The sequence below is a fragment of the Cyclospora cayetanensis genome, unplaced genomic scaffold (assembly GCF_002999335.1).
Source record: "Cyclospora cayetanensis isolate NF1_C8 unplaced genomic scaffold, CcayRef3 CcayRef3_contig_176, whole genome shotgun sequence".
NCBI lineage: Eukaryota > Apicomplexa > Conoidasida > Eucoccidiorida > Eimeriidae > Cyclospora > Cyclospora cayetanensis.
In genome coordinates, this window is record NW_020312121.1 from 53,667 (window position 1) to 73,199 (window position 19,533).

The 19,533-nt window shown below is 48.8% G+C and overlaps 3 protein-coding genes across 3 annotated transcripts; 2 read left to right on the forward strand and 1 right to left on the reverse strand.

The window, feature by feature from the left end:
* Nucleotides 1-1,461: 1,461 nt before the first annotated feature.
* Nucleotides 1,462-4,976, forward strand: LOC34621513 (putative nucleoside-triphosphatase). Its single transcript, XM_026337314.1, has 5 exons — nt 1,462-1,616; nt 1,677-1,784; nt 2,065-2,257; nt 2,382-2,676; nt 3,124-4,976. Exons 1-5 carry the CDS (start codon nt 1,462-1,464, stop codon nt 4,974-4,976), a joined length of 2,604 nt encoding a protein of 867 aa, XP_026193099.1.
* Nucleotides 4,977-7,009: 2,033 nt separating this feature from the next.
* On the forward strand, nt 7,010-8,005 carry LOC34621512. Its single transcript, XM_022734721.2, has 2 exons — nt 7,010-7,276; nt 7,496-8,005. Exons 1-2 carry the CDS (start codon nt 7,010-7,012, stop codon nt 8,003-8,005), a joined length of 777 nt encoding a protein of 258 aa, XP_022586363.2.
* Nucleotides 8,006-8,658: 653 nt separating this feature from the next.
* LOC34621511 lies at nt 8,659-11,284 on the reverse strand. The gene is made up of 3 exons (XM_026337315.1): nt 11,112-11,284; nt 10,513-10,770; nt 8,659-9,529 (listed from the first exon to the last, which is right to left on the reverse strand). The coding sequence occupies exons 1-3, from the start codon at nt 11,282-11,284 to the stop codon at nt 8,659-8,661; spliced, it is 1,302 nt and encodes a 433-aa protein (XP_026193100.1).
* Between the last annotated feature and the right edge of the window lie 8,249 nt (nt 11,285-19,533).

Sequence of the window (19,533 nt, forward strand, 5' to 3'; positions counted from 1 at the left end):
ATGTGGAGGTGCCAGATGTTTAGCCCCTACAGCTTTCTACCTTTCTGGGCGTTTCTGCAATGTGTGCGGGTGTATATTTATAAGTCCGCAGAGGGCCAAGCTGCGCTATAGCACTTTACGCTGCACTGTATCGAACGAAGAATTAGTTCGGGGCTGGATCTTCAGCTCGTCTATTCGTATTCTCTATACGTTGCTCTGCGTAACTGTGTACCACTATACTGCGTGACAGTATGTGCGATTGCTCGAGTGCTCACAGGAAGCAGCCACTGGCACCCCAGCTGGCTTATCTGTCATTAGGCACTGCCTCGGATTCAGGGGAAGGAAAGGGGAGAACGCTCCTGGAAGGTACTGTAGATACCTCTACTAGCTTTTGCTGTGGGTTTTGGGCTGAAGCCCCGTATTACGGACGCCGTAAAACTGGGCTACAATATTCCAGTACTCCGACTTTTCTTTTGCGGTATCTCGGCTTGCTAGAAGCATGCTCATTTCTATTCCTGCTGCTCCGTGTGTCAAACTGATTCTCCACATTACACCTGTTCGCAAAAATAGTTCCTCCTTGAATGATCAATGTGTTGACTCCATATCGAGACCCTGTACCCAAAATACATCCAAACTACCATTCTTAATTAGTGTATCTCCAACGTGGCTAGCTTTCTGCCTCCTGCCCTCTATTAGCACGATTTCTTCCTCGATGGTGAGGAACAGCCAGATTGCATAGTCGTTTCACCCCTCTGAGCTTCCCAAAGCTTCACACCCCGTTGCACATAGCCACGCGGCGTTCTTTTCTGTGACATAAAAACAAAACCACCCAGTCCGCATATTCACTTCCCTAATGGGTATATATTGAGCATCATTAGCGAAGCAAAGTTTTTCTAGCTTGGCCCTTTACATCTGCTGCATGTCCTAGCAAGTCTTAGCAGCGTGGCTCCTGCAGCTATATGTTAGACAAGCTTGACCTCGCTTGCATAATAGAAGTCATATACAAGGGAAAATGAGAAATAGTAAGCAGAGAGAGCGCCTTTCGACAGGCGTTATAACGAGACGCCTAGCCCCCAAGAACATTCAAACAAGAGCAGACTATAATGTCATCTCCTTCTCTCTACCTTTGCCCCTCACTCCACAGGAATCCAGACTAATGAAGGAAAGGCGAACACAGCTGCGAACATCTTGTGTACCTTATATAAGCTCCACCTTGCATCCGCACACACAGACATCGCATATAGCTACACATACATTCTCATCGTTTAGCTTTGATGGCCTCAGTCAACAACAAGTGGGCTCTGAGAGCCGCTGACTCCTACAGACGGTAGATTAAAATTCAGGTAGATTCTAAATATAGGGTTGAATCTGCCAGTGCTACTTCGGTAGACACGGGGAGCGGCTCGATTCCGGCATGGGCCCGTCTGGTTCTCTTCCATGTTTTGCCCAGAACGAAACGAATCTACATGAAATTTGCTGAACATGCCAAAAACTCAAGGGAGACGTAAATTTTTGGCACATTCTGAGGCGATGCAAGCATGTACAATCGATCAATCTTGCTTGACTGTAAGAGACTGCAATGCAGCATCTCAAGCAAGGGCTGTCTCCTCGGGTGGACGCAGACCAGACGAAGTGCTGCTATGGGAGGTATTGAGTGAAATATAACAGGAAAAATATGTGATTCCGGATATATGCAGGAGGAGTATCCGTAAAACTGTGACCAGTATATTCACTATTGTCGGTTTGCCCGCCGTCGGCGTTGGACTGACGGATGGAGGTGCGCAGACCGCTGGGAAGGTCCCCTAGTACGCCTCACCCAGTGTTGAACCCGCCCACCGTATTATTTTATTTTTGAAGAGAACATAAATAGTGTCATTCTGCCCCTAAAATTAGTACGGGCTTATCTGTTGGGGAAGGCAGAAGGAAGGCAGTTGCCCTGCTCACTGGACCATGATAGCTAAATGCGCTTAAAAGGCCCTTCCCTTCTACACCGAACTCCCGTTGCCAGAGGCAGTAAGCTTCAGACTTGGGTGACTCTATCTTACCGCTTGTATCCCTTACTCTTTTGTGTTTACTTTTCCTCAGCATTCTAACTGAACTACCCAAGGCTCTTAGTCCTTCGTGCGCCTCTCCATATCGCGTAGCGTGTTTAAAGCCTGGGATTTTGCAGCTTGTGTATCTTTTTATTTGCTGCTTTTTGGTTCCTATTAGCTTAAGCTTATTCTCATCATTAACAACTGCCCAAACTGCTGACAATGCGGACCCGTGTGAGGAGAAAGTGGCCCCATCGTCTGGCCTTCAACTTGGTTTTCTTCGTTGCACTGACATCTTTGTGGCCCGACGTGGCTGAGAGTCTACGGTTGACATCGCAGCACCAGTGGGGAACGGAGGGGTCCCTCCAGAGGGCACAAGATGCCCCACCAAAGAGTCAACTGTCCCCCGATGCTGGCTTGTTAAACAAGAGCCCAAGACATGCAACAGCGGAAGCCAACGAGGAACAGACAAATGCCGAGGGTATATCAAGTTCCGCCCAAAATCCTCCTCTTCAAGGTTCTCAGGCGTTGAATGCCTTAACACTAAACCCCCAAGACCCACATGCATCTGCGGACACTCGGAACGTCCTTGCGCTTGCATCGGCACTCAGCAGCCACCATCACAGCAGATCTATGCAGGTGTGCAATAGCCCCAAATCCGAAGGTAAGCATACCGTTACCTTGACCCGTTAGTCTCGATTCCCTCCCCATCTCTTTTGGTGCTTCGCGTATTTCACTCTCATGCGCGGATTAGGCATCCCCAGCATAGCAGAGAAAGTAGGTGCACACCTACTAGCTAGTGTTGTTCAGCAGATTCGGGCGGCTATTTGGCAAAACTCTCCATTTTCCAAGCTTCGCGGATCAGTTAGTTGGCCCAAGGCCACTGGTGCAAAGACGTGTCTCTACACAGCGCCAATATCTTAGTTTGGGCATGCTTGAGTACCGTTTATTACTGTTCCCCCGTATATCCTCAAAGTTTTAATGCATCTAACTTCTGCCATCTGCTCATAGTTGCATCCCCAGCTTCTCGGCGCCGTTTTCTAAGTGCGAGTCCTGCCGACTTCATTTTCGTGGCTGAGTAGGTGTGTGTCCGTGTGTTTGTTTCCAGCAGAGCCATCCGAGTTAACGGAACTGATGACGGCAGGTCGTCAGTGCCGGAACTCGCGTAACCCAGTTCTTGTAATTGATGGGGGCAGCACCGGCACGAGGGGGACCCTGGTTAGGGTAGAGGCAGAAAGCTGTCCTCGTCTTGGCAGGAAGGTGTTGCCTGATAGTATTACCTTTTTAGAAGAAGGAACTAAATTCATTGGCTTGCGTCAGCTTATGGAAAAATGGTTGGATGAGAACGCGGGGCCGGACTGGGCCTCCAAACCTTACGACGCGAAAGCCTTACTGTCAAAGTACCCCAGCATGCTAGAAGCAGGGAAAACCCTTGTGCATCAGATCCTAAACAATGCAGTAGACCTAATTCACAAGCACCTAACACCTTATGAACAAGAGGAGGCGAAGACTGTTGGGGTCCCAGTCCTCTTTTTCAGCACTGCTGGGGTTAGAGACACTCACGACTGGTACAGGCGAGGTCTCTTCGCTGCGTTCATGGAGGCAATCAACAGTTTTAGCGGGGAGCACGAGATCGTCTTCTTTACTAACGAGGACTGGACGCGTCCCATTCCAGGGCTGGAGGAGGGTATGCTGGCCTTTATCGCTACCAATCAGCTTCTGGGGAATTTTTCCATAGCAAAGGACCTTAAGCAAGCTATGGAAAAAGCGAAAACAGTCGACGAAAGGAAGGTACTAGAGAGGGACATGAGGCAAAGCCTCACTAGCATCATCGAAGTGGGAGGAGCTTCGGCTCAAGTTGTCTTTCCAGTGTACGCTGTGGGCAGCAGCCCCTCTTTTGTGAATACCACAAACCTCACTGGAGCTGGTTATCTAAGCGACGATTACCCCAGTCTGGATATTATGTCAACCTCCTATATGCAACTTGGAGCCACCAGCGCTACTGGAGTCTTCTACAAGTCCTTTTGTAGCAACCCAGCCAACCTCAACGAAAACGTATGTCTGAATCCCTGCCTACCTAAGGGATATATCCAGGATTGTTCTACTGGTGACGTTACCATTTCTTCAACGGGAGAGGTCTCTGTAGCGAAAGGCGTGCAGAATCAGCGCGTCAAACCAGCAGCGTACTATTGCACATCATCCAATGACGAGATAGCCAAGAAGGCTCTTAACCGCCTCTCGTGTCTCGCAGCGGGTATCGACCCTGAACAACCCCTTGAGGAACGGCTGAGCATTCAGAATTGCATGCGCATGGAAGGCACCGGAGACTTTGAAGCTTGCGCTGCAGCTGTCAATAGCATCCTCTTAGACCCTCCTCTGCCCCTGCCCGCCAATCAAGAGGCTTCTTACACAGGGTTCGACACTTTGGCCCAGATCTTTGATTTTATGTCCACAGAGTCACCAGTCGTGGTTACCGGGAGGGCTCTGGTGTTTCCTGTGAGAGATTTGCAAGCGGTAGGCCTCCTGGGGAAAAACTTCAAAGGAAATCCCTGCGAATTAAGCAAAGCAGCTGTTCAATACTGTGCAGCCCCTGTTGTTAAGGCGAGTTCTGGGAGCCTTGTGCGCCAGGTGACAGTAGGGGACAGCATTCAGGAGGTGGACGTGACAAGCTTAAATGTAGAAAACTGCTTCAAGCTCGGATTAAGTCATGGATTACTCACTCTCCTCAACAAAAACAAAGTGCACCCCTCTAAAATCACCTTCGCCCTAGACATAGAAGACCCCAAGACTGGACAGAAGGTTGGAGAGTACGGGTGGCCTCCCGGAGCTATTCTTAGGGAGGTTCTCAACGTTCGAACCTGGGCCACTTATGCCTATGAACTTGGCAAAAACCACACAGTCCGCGATAGGTGGAATGCATTGCATGCAAACAATGACCAGGCCACGGAGCCCACAAAGTCATAAGGAGTGCGTTTCGTGCTGGCAACAATTTAGACACCAGCGGAAGTACCTTCACTCGATCACGCAGACAGGCAGCACGTGAAATCGAGTGAAATAAAGACCAGTTACCACATATTCCACCGAATATTTCGTTATGCTTACGCAAGGAGCTGTATCAGAAATGAGCAACAAGACCTCATGCGCGATTAGATTGGATAGGAATGTACTTCCACGGCAATGCGGTGTGGTCCGCGCGTGGTCACCACCTGGTTCCTACGTTGGCGTCGTCTACTTGGCTTCTTCACTATCCAAGGTATGGAGGCAGACTTCCGAAGGCCGTTACACTGAAGACGGCTTCCAGCATCTCGGTAATGCAGACCAGGAATACCACCGTGCAATGCGTTTTTACGGATGGCGTACTATGATCCAGCCCGCACAGCAACGCGCTAGGTCGTGGGCCCGGGTAAAAGTAAGTAGCATAAAGATACAACTAAAGTATGCTACATTTCAAACGGCGGGGGCCGAGGGATGAGTACATCGGGTGAGCCGTCGGCTTGAATTCCGTTTTTGAGAAAATATTTGTGCTCAAGAGTCCTTAGGGTGCAACTTTTTCCTGGGCATTTCGCCGCACTGGTGTAGCTGGCAGAGCCACACCTAGGAACTTTTCGGTATACAAGCAATAAATATTCAATGAAGTATTAGTTGAAGATTTTCTATTTGGTTGGGTGGTCTGTATATCACTCATAGTATAGAATGCTGCTAGCTCGCTACAGTAAGACGTAATGTTGTACGCTGCATGAAATGCGCAACAAGCTGAGACTGCTCAGAGTGTTTAAACATTGCAGCTCTGCGCATACTGCCTGTCTCTCTTCTATCGTGTCGGGAACTCTGATTTACGAGTGGCGGAAGAAGAGGGGAAACATTTCGGAATCAAGGTTGATATCAACTTTGCATTTAGTCTGGAGCTCAGTGTCTCTCCACGTGCATTGAATAAAATTGTTATGTCAAGACCCTAAGGGGGTCGATTACCAAGACTTAAGCCTCTTTTAAAGGACTTTCGCATACCACAGTGCTTAGATCACGGGGGAGAAACGGTAGGTGGGCTGCACTTTGAAAATCTCTTGGGATACTGAGCACGCACCAAGCTGCACACAACAACTTGGTGCATAGGCCCACAGCCTTTCCCTGTTGGATCAAGGCTGCTGTGTGAAGAATCGAATAAAAGAACTGCTGACGAGTGCAGCCAACGCCTCAATAAGTTTTGGTCGAACGCAGCCAGTGCAGTAAAACATGCAGTTACTTGCATCCGATGTAGCCAAACTCTCTGGAAAGCTCGCAAACTATTAAACTTGGTCATATCCTTTCCTTGGCAAAATATCACAGAGCTACCTGATTGGGGCTGGTGTTGTTTGTTCTTTCGGTGCTACACAGGGCCTCATCCATTTGAATAAATGGCAAGAGCCTGCAATAACCATCGATAAACCCACAAGAAAGAGATTCTGGGATATCACGCAATTCGCGTTTTTTCTTTGATGAATTTTTTCCAAACTGCAGTGCAAGACAGTGGATCTCATTGACTACAAAGTAGCTCAGGATGGTTGAGGGCTGGGTGCTCCAGTCGCTCCCCCATCGAATGAGCGATGCGATTGCCCATGATGTGACCCACTCCATGAAACCCTCATCCATAGAAATTTGAGAAAGATATTCTAGTCTTAATAGCTTTGGGTGAACGAAGTTGTGCATATTTAGCATAGGGTTTCCATGACAGCTCTCGCTTGGTAGCGGGGTACTTGCCAACCCCACTGGGAAGTAATATTCAGTTTGTAATCCTCATCTCCGATCACTTCCGTTCCAGTGCGTTGTTATTATTTAAAATACCTATTTCTTATGCGGAACTTCACGGCGGCATACAGGCGAACAGCACAAGGCTTTTTCAGGATTGGGATGCCATTGGCAAGCGCGTCTGGTATGATCAGCTCGGCCATTTAGGATATAGAGGTTGCAGTACAATCATCTTTCCTCGCACCACACAAAATCGGGCTCAGAATCCAGCAGCCATGAAAGACAGCGGGAGACGCCTGCTGTGGTTGTTCGCACTAGCTCTCGTGGCACTCCCCCCAGCCTATTGCTCCACAGGCGTAAAAGATGACACGCCTAATGATTTGGCTTCTGCAAATACCAATGGGCCAATAGTAAAGGGCAAGGAGAGTGAGGTTGCTGAAATTCTTGCCAGCCCGCCGGCATGCTTCCCTGAGTTGATAAGTGCTGTGCCATTCAGCATATACGGGGTAGACAAACACGGAAACCATGTAATTTTCCTCGAAGTAAGTCCTTAAATGCAGCCCTTCAGATAGTCTTTGTCTTCGTAGTTCGTAGGAGGGGTGTGTGGGCCCTTGCTCTGAGTTACAAGTGCGTGTAGTAGCCGGCGCCATGAAGGCAACGGGGGTATTTTGCACCGGAATGTATAGTTTGTGAGGCGCATGCCTGCGGGAAGGGGCTTGCAGTACGATTCGGTGTGCATGAGTGCCTTCATGCCTCTGCAGGGCAGATCAATTAACTGGGAGGTGGTGAGCAGCAAAAAATCACATGACCTTGTTGACTACGTTAAGTACTTGGCGTTGTTCTTCTGGGTCAATGTCGACAAGCGGGCAAACAGTGCCCTCACAGTTGTTGTGGATACTAATGGATTTACACTACGCAAAGTGTTGAACGGGAGCGTCAAGGCGGTCCTCGATGCGCTGGTTTCAGGCCTCGAGTCCACCGTTCAGTATGTGGGTGAGAGGCCAGGCCATGTCTTCCTTCTCAACTCTCCCGCGTATCTCTCCCCCCTCATCAGCCTTCTTTCTGGCCTGGTACATCCAAAAGTGCAGCTCGTGTCCGTGAGCAGCAGAAAGAAATGGGAGGTCTTGCTACAGGATCACGTTGGCGCGTCATTCCTACCAGTTGAGTACGGAGGCCTGAAAGCAAAGACTTTGATGGATTCGCCCTTTGTCAAGTCTATTGACCAAGAGGTTAGAAGGATCCTGGAGAGTAAAACCGCTGTTAAGTTGTAATTTTGTTGACCACATTCCGCGAATGGAGTGCATGGTAGTCTTAAAGGGGTAGGTGGCGTTATGTCTAGCGTCTGTGACTTGTCAAATAAGGGCCCCCTGCCCCCTATGACCTGCAGATTATCCCCACACATTTAAAACTCCTGAAAGGAAGTTATCCTAGGGGGTGGCAATGCACTGCACAATAATATTTCTTTTCGTTCTAACGCTCTAATCTGCAACTGGTGGCGCAAATTGGGTTGTTCCAAACGCGCGCTTCTTGCATCTCCCCAGGTTTCATCAGCATCCTTTGGAACTAACATGCAGCTGTTAGACATGATTTGGACGTCTGACTCGATATCAATTTGAATTGTTTGCCAAGCGAGCATTGTTAGCCCAGCTTCTTTAATTGGGGAGTCTACTTAGGTGAATACGATAGCCAAGAGGTGAGGGGGAGAAAAATTGTCGCAGACACCCTGTTGAACGACCCAGCCAATGCATCTGTAGCACGCCTCTGCCCCAATTTCTAGGGTTTGAACATTTTAGAACGCAGCTGCGCCCTATGCAGTTTTGACTTTAGAGTTCAGCAAGGGGCAAATATGGGTGTTCCGAGAGCCTCCGTCAGAAAATGACTGAGGATTGTGGGCAGCTGAATAGTGCCATAGGAGCATTTATAGTCACTGAGCGTGGGGTCTTGTCATGAGCTGAGTGTCTTCAGCCTTCCAGGCGTTTTTGGTCCTCAGCCTTTTAAGTAAGAGGGCGCGCCAGGCTGCTACTGTGGCCATGCACCCAAGCACTGCCAAGCCTGTCAAGATGACCCACCCGGCACCGCTTCTGTAGCTGCTGGAGGATTCATCTGTTGCTTCAGAGATCCCAGCTAGCAAGTTGTTGCCCAGGACTCTTCCAACCGCCTCGTTGGGGGCCGCGGTGTTGGCCGACCCAACGGTAGAGCGGTGGAGAATTGAGCCAACGTGGGTGTGGCTGCTTGACTCCTGTTGCTCTCGCCGACGCTTGTCATTATGATGGTGCTCGTGTTTCTGGTGTTCATGGTGGTGGTGGCGCCTGTGGTATTTGTTGTGGTGCTTGTGGCTGTGGTCGTTCTTGGTAGAGTTTGTGGTGTCGTTGAGCGCAGACGCCAATATTACCGGTAGCAGTAGCCCGAAGATAGCTGTAAAGAATGAATCCGCCGGGCTTCCTGGGGACGCGCCCCCTTGCGCTGCCTGCGTAGAGCCACGCCTCAGTTTAGGACTTGAAAGCTCACCAGAGCGCCCTCTATGCACTACACGGCTGTTCGCAGTGAAGACAGGAGCTGACCCTGGCCTATGGTATACATCTACCACGGGCACCATAAAACTGCCTTGGCTGAGCCCAAGAGATGTATGCTGTTCAGACGCTAAAATTGCATGGTCGCTCTCAGCCCTGCAAGCAAATGGCCAACCATAAGTGTTCAAGCAAACAAAGCAAATATGCCAGCAAGCACAAAGGACAGCACCGTTCACGTGAACACTATGCACTTGTGCATGGTCGTGGCTCTGAAGAGTGTAGCACCTTCCTACAGACTGCTTCCAAGAGTCCGCGAATGCTTACAGGTCGTCCAAAAGTTCCACCTGCAGCAGAACTACTCCTAAGGCACTTATGTTGAACGTCAGAGACTGCCTGTCTCCGCTATTCAGGCGCCACCTCTTTTTTGTCCAAGCCTGGGATATCTGAAGGGGTACGGGCCTATGCAGTCCGCACCATCGCTGCACTTCAGCGTGCGACACATCCACTGATAAAGCCTCAGTTCTCCAGTTAAATAGAGCCAGTATGTAGTCGCCATCGGCCAGCTGTCTGTACAGCACATCCACGGGCCCAGTGCCTTGGATACGATTCACTGCAGGTATTCCACACACTGAATGCTACTTCAGTAAGTCAATAGCGGATTGGCGCATGCAGTGCCCGCGCTGAAAGCCTACTCAGACACTGACTGTCGCGTTTCCTGCTGGAGAATTCTTGTTTGAGCATCGTATCATTAATGTGAAACTATCGTGTGGCAGATTTCATATGTTGCTTTGCTCGCATGCTCATCTTCTGATATCTGGCTCCCGCTGTTGTGAAGTGTACACAGACTCCTTACCACTTGTGTTCACCTGGTCCGTCGCTGCAGTCAAAAGAACGTTGTCTTCTAGCAGCTTAGCTGCCACACAGAATAGAACGCCGAATCATACATAAAGTCGCGTAGACGGTAAGCGCTCTTCGTGTGCACCAGCAGCATCATAGATTCTATACTGGGAGCTACTCTACTTATTGTGAGCTGTTTCGATGTGGCAAACTCTAAGAACATCCTATGCACCCATGAAATCTTACCCTGCTGGCTGAAGTCGGACGCCGTTGATGAGGTCACAGCCACTTGAGAACCGAGCACTGCCTGAGACCCCACAACAGTGAGTTTGGTGTTGTTTCAAGTGCCTAACTGCACTACGATGAGAAGCGTTAGGCAAAGGCACTAATTTAGTCCAACAACCCGTCTGCTCATATATTAATCATGTTGCCTTCTGAATTGGTCGTTCGCTTTCCCGCTCGTGTGACTCACTGCCAGAGCCAGTAGGGTCTGCATCTCCTCATCGACGACGGGTGAAGCATGAGGCACCTGGAATCGGGGAGCCGCACCACCGAGAGTAAAAGCCCTCCTTCCTTGGGAATGCAGCCAGCCATTTAACTCTGCCTCAAGCTCGGTGCCCCCAGCAACTCTGTGCTCAGGGGATGTCCACTCATCACACAAGTCGAGAAGCTCCAATGCTTTTTGATACCTGCACAGCGACAGCGGAAAATCAATGTGGCAAGGGAACCTCAAGGGACCGGTTGAGCTCGGCGCTGCCTTGCAGGTGATGCGCAGCTAGCTGGCAGAAACACCACTGCCACCAGCTTTTAAACATCCCAAGCCCGCAGCAGCCTGAAGTTAAGGCGTACAAAAGCCTCTTTAAAGACTCACTCATTGTCGCCGGATAGGTGTTGATATGAATGAGTCCACGTGCATAGCAGTAATAGCGGTCTGCTTGAAGTTCTGACCAGTTCGCTCCACCTCCTAAAGTCAGCGACCGTCTGTGCAGTGTTATGGCCGCACGCGTTGAGCTAAACGAAGACAGAAAGCGCGAAAACAAAATCAACTTGAAGATCTAATGACAGAGAGAAGCCTTGTGGGACTTCAGAGCAACGTGCCGATTGAAACAAGACACTAGTGTAGGAAGCTCGGGCAGTCCAATGCACTGACTCTGCATAACAAACCGTATCTAGTTTTTTAGTTGCTCCCCAAGCATTAACCATGGCCCACTCCACTAAAAAGACCTTATGACACTACCCAAGGAGCTCTTTAACTAAGAAGTAGAGGGCAGCGTGGGCTCGCATTGACGATTACATATGCCAGCACTTTTAAACGGGCAGACAAGAAGCCAGAGGGCAGGCCAGAGGCAGAGAAATCTAACTGAGTTGGAAAGCCCACCTTGACAAAATCGACACCCCAACTGGAAATTGCGTTGACGAGATCCGCGGCTTCAATCCTGGGAACATAATTGACTAAAAGCAATAGTAAACGTTGTAACCAAGAAAACTTGCGCCCTACGATGATTCAAAACGCGAAATATTTGTTACGGGAAAACAACGCAAAAGCATGCAATACGTAGTACCCTGCCAAACTGTCCCTGAGGGGCATCAAGAAGAAACGACTAAGCTCGAACAATATCACCAGCCCGCGATCCTTACGCAGTGCTATTCTCTGTTGTGTGATAATCAGCCACTAGATTGCGTAAGTAGTCACGGGCTGGCTTATTGAGGGCGTGATATGGCTAGCATCTGTGTCTTTAATATTGCCCTTATCTTTTCCTGAAGATATGGCCTCTCCCCGTCAGGCTTGAATACTTGGGAAAGTAGAGCTGTGCGTAGTGATCTCAATGACAAAAATATATTGTACCTTCCCGCAACTACTGTTCACATTCATTTTAAGGAAGCATAGTGAGCTGTAATTCTTACCCAGCAGGCGGTGGTTCCATCTCAGTACAGCGTTCAGAAGAAATGGATACTCCAAGGCCGAACGCCAGGCCTTCTGCGTGGACTGAATCCAATACAGATTGAATGCCATGTGAGAAAAGTGCCTCTTCAGGCTGTATTCTGGGATTTATCCTCATTTTTTCAGCTGTGAAGGCTTGTTTTTGATGCTCTTCCTCTTGCTCGTCTTGTGGCGGGAGTTGTGGCCTTGCGTTGGAAAGCCAACAGTTGTCAATTGCAAAGTATCTCATGCCTCGCAGATATGCAGAAGAGCCACTTGCAACTTTGGCGGCCTTTTCAATGTCACTCGCAAGCAGTTGGGCACTTTCGCACTGTCGGCCTGAGACATGCAGCACAATATACTGTCGGATTGCAGCAGGGCATGGGCAAGCTTTCACATCTTCCGACTTCTAGTGACGATGCAGGAAAAAACATTTTGCACCCGTATTACTATTTTAGGCTAGAGCCATGGCAAATTTATTGGCTGCTTTGTCATTCAAGGGTTCAATCGAGTGAACTAACGGTGTTGTGCTACTCATATGAGGGGTACAAACTTACCATCCCATGTTGAAAAGAACCACCCTGCAAGTCTCCTGCTGTGTTTAGTGACCTTAATATGCCTGGTAGGGTCTGAAACAGCTTCCGATGCCGGGGAAACAGGTTCCCGCTGATAGGCTTCTCTCCTGGCCACGGCCTGGACCTGGGGGAAGACTGTGTTTCCTGGGAGACTATCCACCGTCCCCTCTGTCCCAGGACGCATTTCTGACTTACTAAACGAATCAATTTCTGCTGCATTTGCTGTCTTCAGTAGCAGGATTAAACTCAGGCAGCGCGCAGTGACCGCGTGGCCGACCCGCGGACCACTGCCCATGCGGCGAATCTTCATAGAAACTAGAGGAGGTCTCTATCTCAAGTCAGCTCTTTTTCTCGACGGACTACAATTGAAGGGGCCTAATGGCAAATAGTGTTGATGCGGGGTTAAGGTTGTAGGGCTGTGGGGAACGCCCATGTGAACTTGCTCTGCATCCAAATGGGACACGTGAAATAGTGGAATACTGCTTTTTTCCCGTCTAAGCACACCGTATAGGTATCAATTTTTGCTAAAAATAAACAAAGAGGAATAAAATTATTGTACTCATCCCAATGAAATGGTTCTCTAGTCCCTGGTCAGCCTCCACAAGTCCTCCAGAAATGGACACCTCCCCGGCGGTACCAGCTACAAGGAAGCGTTTACTAAAGAGCCGCCATTGTAGCTGCTGTTCCTCAATTGATGTGTCGACACTTCAAAGCGAATATTTCTTCAACATCGTGTTTTTCGTGTTTTCCAGTGTTTTTCGGTAATTAAGGTCCCATATATCCTGTTCAGCTAGTTTTCAGCCCTGAATGACCAGGAGCTTAGCTGTGCCTCGCTGACAAATTTAAGGTAGACCTCTAATGTACTTAGTGCTTTCTACTTGCCACACCAATGGCGTGAAGGGGTCGGTACGCAGTGATTTCCCGTGCTCCTGGATGCTAATCCCTTTCCGCCCTTCTTTCTCAGTAGTTGCTGTTACCGAATGCCCCTCCAACCCTTGATTATCTCAAGCATAACAAAAGTCCTGTGCGGCAATTAGAGACAACAGCGTGTGTCTCGTAGAAGCCAACATCATTCAAATGCTTCTTGTACCCCACAACCCCGCAACGAATCTCCGCAAAAATATCCGAGGCAGCCGTTCAGTGAGTCGGACGCAACACCGCTTCTTGTTTGTGCTTTAAACCGCAAAACCGATTGAGCCTTGTGGTCCTCCAGTGGCTCGTGGCTTCTTAGGCAACAGCCAACCAAACACGTGGAATCTGTAACGCTCCATGCAGTAAGCTAAGTTACACTTGACCATTTTTAACTACATTACTACTACTCTGTAAGTATTAACAAGCAGCTAAGTAGTTGGCTTGTCTTTGAAATAGTCTGAGTACATCAGCGCACTGTTAGCTTGGTCCACGAAGACAATATCGCATGCATGTCTGCTGGATGCGATGTGCAACTAGCTGAATATCGAAACTATTGAAAGGATACAGCTAGGCGCACGGCAGCTGTGCCCCTCCCCTCCTGTCGGGAAGTCTGAGGAGTTCATGCGGCTAAAGGAGAAAAATTTCTTCAGAAAAATCAATAAACATTGAGTCTGGACTTGAGTGTCTTCCTCAGGACACCTTGAATGGAGTGTTACATTTGTTGCTACCCTATGGCTCGATGTTGCTATTCGTTGATTATCAACCGGCTGTGTGTGCAGTGGGATGCCAGGTGTATCTAAGAGACTTGCCCGAGCTCGATCAAGTCATTTCTTGTTTAGCAATGTAATCTGTTTGGCAACACGATGGAAGAGGCACATTCTAACGGTGGAAGCTTTCTGAGGCACGATGCCTGCAGCAGAGGCCGGCCTGCAAGTTGGTATTGGCGCACTTGCTCGACAGCTAGTAGGAAGGCGTGGTTTCTCAGCCGATAAATTGTCTATGGATACGTCGATGAAAATATGTCGAGTAGATGAGTACGGCGACCTTATGTTTCGGTGATTGCTCAACGATTTTATCAGCCGGTTGTAGATGTACCGTGAGTTATACCCAGCAGATGAAGAGAACAGGTGCATTTTGCCGCATGCTTGTTGGATTAAGGCGCACTTTAACGGTAGCTCTACTCCTTTACAGAAAGCTATCTGGCTTCAGAGACTGCTACAATTCGGTCCTCTGTACACGCCCTTACTCCTGTGCAAATGCCAAAATCAGCACAATCGCAAGCTTTGGCCGAAATGAGGAAGCTGGAGCAAAGGAACTTTTCAGTTGATCGGTAGACTAAGAAATATGGAACAGAGCAAGGGAATATATAAAGTGATATGTATAACGAGAAGTGTGAAGCTTGGATGTGCAACAGCCACATCATAGACCAACAGATACATCATCCGTGATTTATTCTAGGTCTAACTGGAGTGTCGTGTCACTTGGCCGCAGGGTGAACAGCGTTTTGGTGATTCGACAAACGTCAAAGCACTTCGGGCAATAGGATCAAGCGAGCGAGATTCCTGCGTCCTTCGCTGGTAAGGAAGAGGCAAACTAGTGATCAGGACTATGGATGTCGGGACTGTGTCAACCCGCCCTATCTTACAGTCTAAAATATACTTAATAAATGAGCCGCAACGAACTCGTACTTCTAAGCAGCCGCAGACAGCACCCAGCAAATGACTGGCTTGTAGTGTGGGAGATTGGGTCACACAACCCAGTGTTGCAAACGCATGCAAAAAGTCAGAGAGCTTGAACAACGGGACTGAGCGCAGCGAAAGGAAGCAGCTTGACGAGCCAAAAGGCACCTTATAGAAACGGCAAACTTCCCACGCGGGCTTCGGCGAAATGAAAGATGCTGCGGAGGATGGAGCAGCAGTCAGAGATACACTATATGTCACGTGTGCCCCGATACAACTCTACATTTGTGGTCGACAATTCCCAGAGTAACTTGCAAGGGGATGTAGAATGGATTTGTCACTCGAGGAAATGGCACAGAAGTGCAGTCTTTCACTCGTGCACTAAGTCCCTTAGGCTCAAGTTTCCTGACGGGCAGCCATACGCACGGATCGGGAACCTACCGCATATAAATGCCACTTCACCTCAGAAAACGTCATATAATCTCGGTCTTGGACTACCATACTGCTAGGCATTCGATGGATAGTAGGGTGCAAACCCACATGAGGCCGCAGCTGCAGGCTGGGGAGGCTAATGTGCCAGAGAGTATTAAGGAAAAAGCACCTCCTGCTGTCCTCCAAAAGGGTGCGTTCTTCTATGTTGGCGCGGTGAAGTCGGTACCTCAACAATATTAGAGGGGCCTTACATACGCTCGGTTCGGCAGCGCACAATTAAAAATCGGTTTCTCGCGCATACCACGCCTAATGACTCTGAAACCGGTTTCAGAAAAGCATCAGGCAAAAGCTTCATCTAAGGAGCAGCAAGAGAGGGCCAATATCAAGGGGGTGACTGCGGATGTGCTAACTGATGACAAGCTGCCAGCACAGTGGCCAAATGCTGGTCATCTAGCGCATCGTATTCGACCAATATCCGGCTCGGCCCCAAGCTATTTTGTACGATATCAAAGCATCCACAGCTTGAAGAGACGATTGGGCGGCAGACGGATCCTTTGTTGAAGAATTCAGAATGCAGGAATCGAAAAGCCCTTTTAGGCATAAAACCGTGTTGTTGCTCCCCAAAAGGTTAAAGATGGTGCATGCGCGTTGATTTTAAGCCTCTGCATAAGACACCTCTGACACGCAAATTCCTGATAGCTCATATTGGCAAATCGTTTGACACTGTACACGTATAAGTAGTACACCTGGCATGTGATATCACAAACGCTTTCTTACAAACCCTTATTCATCCTTGCAACGCGCATACAACGGTGTTCCACATTTGCAATAGCAAACAAATATCCTTCCATGCCCATTGACCTTGTAGTTTCGGTTGTCGAGCTGCAGCGTCAAACTATATCGAGACTATTGTAAGGCTAGCAACGGGGGGTGGATGGCTGTCTCCGAGGACGGCATTTTAGTCTTTGGCCAAAACGTCTACGAGCAGCCACATCGCCTGCGACGTGCTCTTCAGCTGTTCTGGATCACGCAGCAGTATCTGACGGCCAATAATTGTTTTGATTTTGAAAGAAATAAATGTACTTTGGCGCTTCGATGGCTTGGCTTCAGGAATTACTCGACATACGGCAACATTAAGAGCAAACAAAGTGTAACCTTTACATAAACGAACGAGGGACTTTAAAATTATGACGAAATTTCATTTCTGTATCCAGTCACATAGCTGCTTCTTTCACTGATCCACTGAGAGAAATCACAGTCAATCGCCTCGGCAGAATTGGATGATGCCTCACCAAGGGCTCCATTAGCCGCCTTGCACATCCTTCGCCACGATCCTCTGCCTGGGTATGAGAGTCATATCTATTTCCAAACCGGTGTTATTGCCGTAACGGTGGGTGAATTACTCTTTCAATAGCCTATGGGGTCACCAAAAGACCAGAGATTATTGCTTATAGCTCTTCGCTTACCGAACGCGAGCAGCGGTATCGAGTGCGGGAAACTAAACTTTCTACGGTGTGGTGGTGCGTGAACCGTTACTGACACTAATGTGGGCGACAACTTACTGCCCAGACCGACCATCAGTTTTGCTATACCTTACGAAGAGTTTTCAGGATATGGCCAATCCTACATCTGCTCGATGGCTTGGAAACCTGGCACACGTTTTTCCAGTGTAGATATCTCCAATGCGGTGGGTGGCGCGCACACGCGAAGCCCCAGCAATTCCCTAGCGCAACCGCTTATGTCTGTGACGGTTTGCATTTTAAATAAAATCGTTTGAGCCTGAGGTTTTGACACCTATGCGTACGCTACCACTGCCAAGCTCCAGAATGGCAAAAGAGTGAAGCACTGCCACAAAAAGATAGCGTTCATGGTTCAACATGAAGAGGGAACCACGTTCCTTGTGCACTGCAAAATTTTAAAAACGTGTGCACTTTTGCGCAGAGCACACGATATTACTCTTTTGGCCCAAGGTGGAATTCACATTGCAGTCCAGAAGCTCTAAGGCTCCTTTTAGTGGCCGGGCATGCGTCCCGCAGCAGCGGGATGTGCTCCGTCAAGCCCGGAATCTCGGCATCTAAAGCTACGAAATTCTCCTAACGCGGCGCTTGGCATAGACTCATAATTCATAGAAGGATTTGGACTACTCTGACGGTGGACGTAATTGTTTGACTGGTAAAGGCTAAGGGTTAGGATAGTCTACTTCATTGACGCCAGACTCAGCAAATATGCCCACTTATCCCTTGCTCCGATAAAGTCACAGCTCAGGAGGTTGTTAATGCTGTGAATTTATGGCTGAAAGATTCACAGATTCCCCAGGAGTGAAATTGCGTATGGGAATCCAACGTTCGTTGGTGCGTTCCGGCGTCCCCGTATGACCCACCTATACATTGATCGCAATATGATCGCTGCGAACCACCCCCAGGCAGATTAGTACACAGCGCAAGGGAACCACTCTTTCGCAGTACTTAAGACTCCATGCCCACGAATGTCCGATTGTTTGGCCTGCTTTTCTTCCATATGCTAAGCAGGCTTACAGCATGATAGTGCACTCGTCTACCCGTTGCTCCCCCGCATTTCTGGTCTCCACAAGGAGCCATCATCATATGTGGGCCTGGACCTTGTGGTCTGAGGTCAGCAGCCAATCTTAGTAGCGAAGGGTACTCAGAGAGCAGCTGGCTAGTACACGCGAATATGTGCACAAGGCTCAGCAGTCAGAAGCCAGTACATGATAAGCGGCGGTCACATACATGTTTCCTGGATAGCTGATTAACTTAGCAGGCGTTTAAGAGGTGGAGGAGATGGTGAGCAGACGAAGAAACTTGCTGCCAGGTGGCTAGAAGCATTTGCTATCTTCTCGCGATTTGAAACTGATTTTGGTGGGATTCCTCAGAGGTTGATGGTGATGCAGAGATGTCAGTATTGGATTCCTGATAAACCCTTGAAGCGCCACAAGCGTAGCCACGCAGTGAGTGACGCCTTTACAGATGGACGACCCACAGGCAGCGGTGAAATGCTGGACAGTAGGACTATTGAGCGCCGATGGCACACTAAACGCGTTTATCGTGAAATGGGATAGTAGAGTCTAATAGTGGGTTTGTCTGTTCGTATATACTACTTATTGCCGAGTACTGTATTTAGATCAACACAGACCCATTGTGTGCACGTGCACTCCGTACTATGTGCAACTAGTCGTGAAAGCTGAAGTGACTAGAGGATGTAGCAACACATATCCTAGCTGCCGCTTTTCTTTTCTCAAGAATCCAAAGGGGTGGGCAGGGAAAGGAGGAAGTTATTTTGAGGAAGAATCGATAATTTTGTCAAGTTTGTACTGAGTCTGGAATAAAGCGTCTATCTGCGGAGCCCTTAGATCGGCTTTCACCTTCTTTGACCTATCTCTTATGGTGACGTGTCTCCCTGCTCGCACCACTCAGGGGACCGGCGTGGGAAGTGGTAGAGGTAAGGTTGACGTCGTTCAATCATCTACACACGCGAAGCATTCACAGCTAGTTGCACATAGCAGCTGGCGCACATGCACACGGCATTGCGTCTTGTTGAGTCGAGCAATCATTAGTCTGCAAGATGTTGCGAGGATGTACGAACAGACAAATCCATTATTAAATCTATTTCTAATTCTTGATTGAAGACAACTAGTGTGCTAGAGAATAGCGAAGCGTAGCTTAGCCCGTTACTGCACGTGCTTCATCCTATTTTGACGAGCCAAAGTTCTTGGAGTTCGTAACCTCCCCAGCATCCCCTCCTTGGTTAAAGCGAGGTAAAATAATAAAACTGAGAAGGACGGAAGTATTAATGCGTACTCGCGGGTGACCATGCAGCGGCCTCAACAAAAGAAAACAAATGAACTGTGTCACTGCCGCGCAGTATTTGAAGACGTGAATCGACTCATGAAATAGCAAACTGTCGATCTGGCTTCGC

Excerpts from the sequence above, each read along its gene's own strand:
- LOC34621513 (XM_026337314.1), top strand. The coding sequence starts at position 1,462 with ATGCCAAAAACTCAAGGGAGACGTAAATTTTTGGCACATTCTGAGGCG. Across the intron at positions 1,617-1,676 it reads CGCAGACCAGACGAAGTGCT|GAGGAGTATCCGTAAAACTG; the intron begins GCTATGGGAGGT and ends GGATATATGCAG. Across the intron at positions 1,785-2,064 it reads ACCGCTGGGAAGGTCCCCTA|CATTCTAACTGAACTACCCA; the intron begins GTACGCCTCACC and ends ACTTTTCCTCAG.
- LOC34621512 (XM_022734721.2), top strand. The coding sequence starts at position 7,010 with ATGAAAGACAGCGGGAGACGCCTGCTGTGGTTGTTCGCACTAGCTCTC. Across the intron at positions 7,277-7,495 it reads ACCATGTAATTTTCCTCGAA|GGCAGATCAATTAACTGGGA; the intron begins GTAAGTCCTTAA and ends ATGCCTCTGCAG.
- LOC34621511 (XM_026337315.1), bottom strand. The coding sequence starts at position 11,284 with ATGGTTAATGCTTGGGGAGCAACTAAAAAACTAGATACGGTTTGTTAT. Across the intron at positions 10,771-11,111 it reads CAAGTTGATTTTGTTTTCGC|GTATCAAAAAGCATTGGAGC; the intron begins GCTTTCTGTCTT and ends GTCGCTGTGCAG. Across the intron at positions 9,530-10,512 it reads GCGAACGACCAATTCAGAAG|GTGCTACACTCTTCAGAGCC; the intron begins GCAACATGATTA and ends GTCTGTAGGAAG.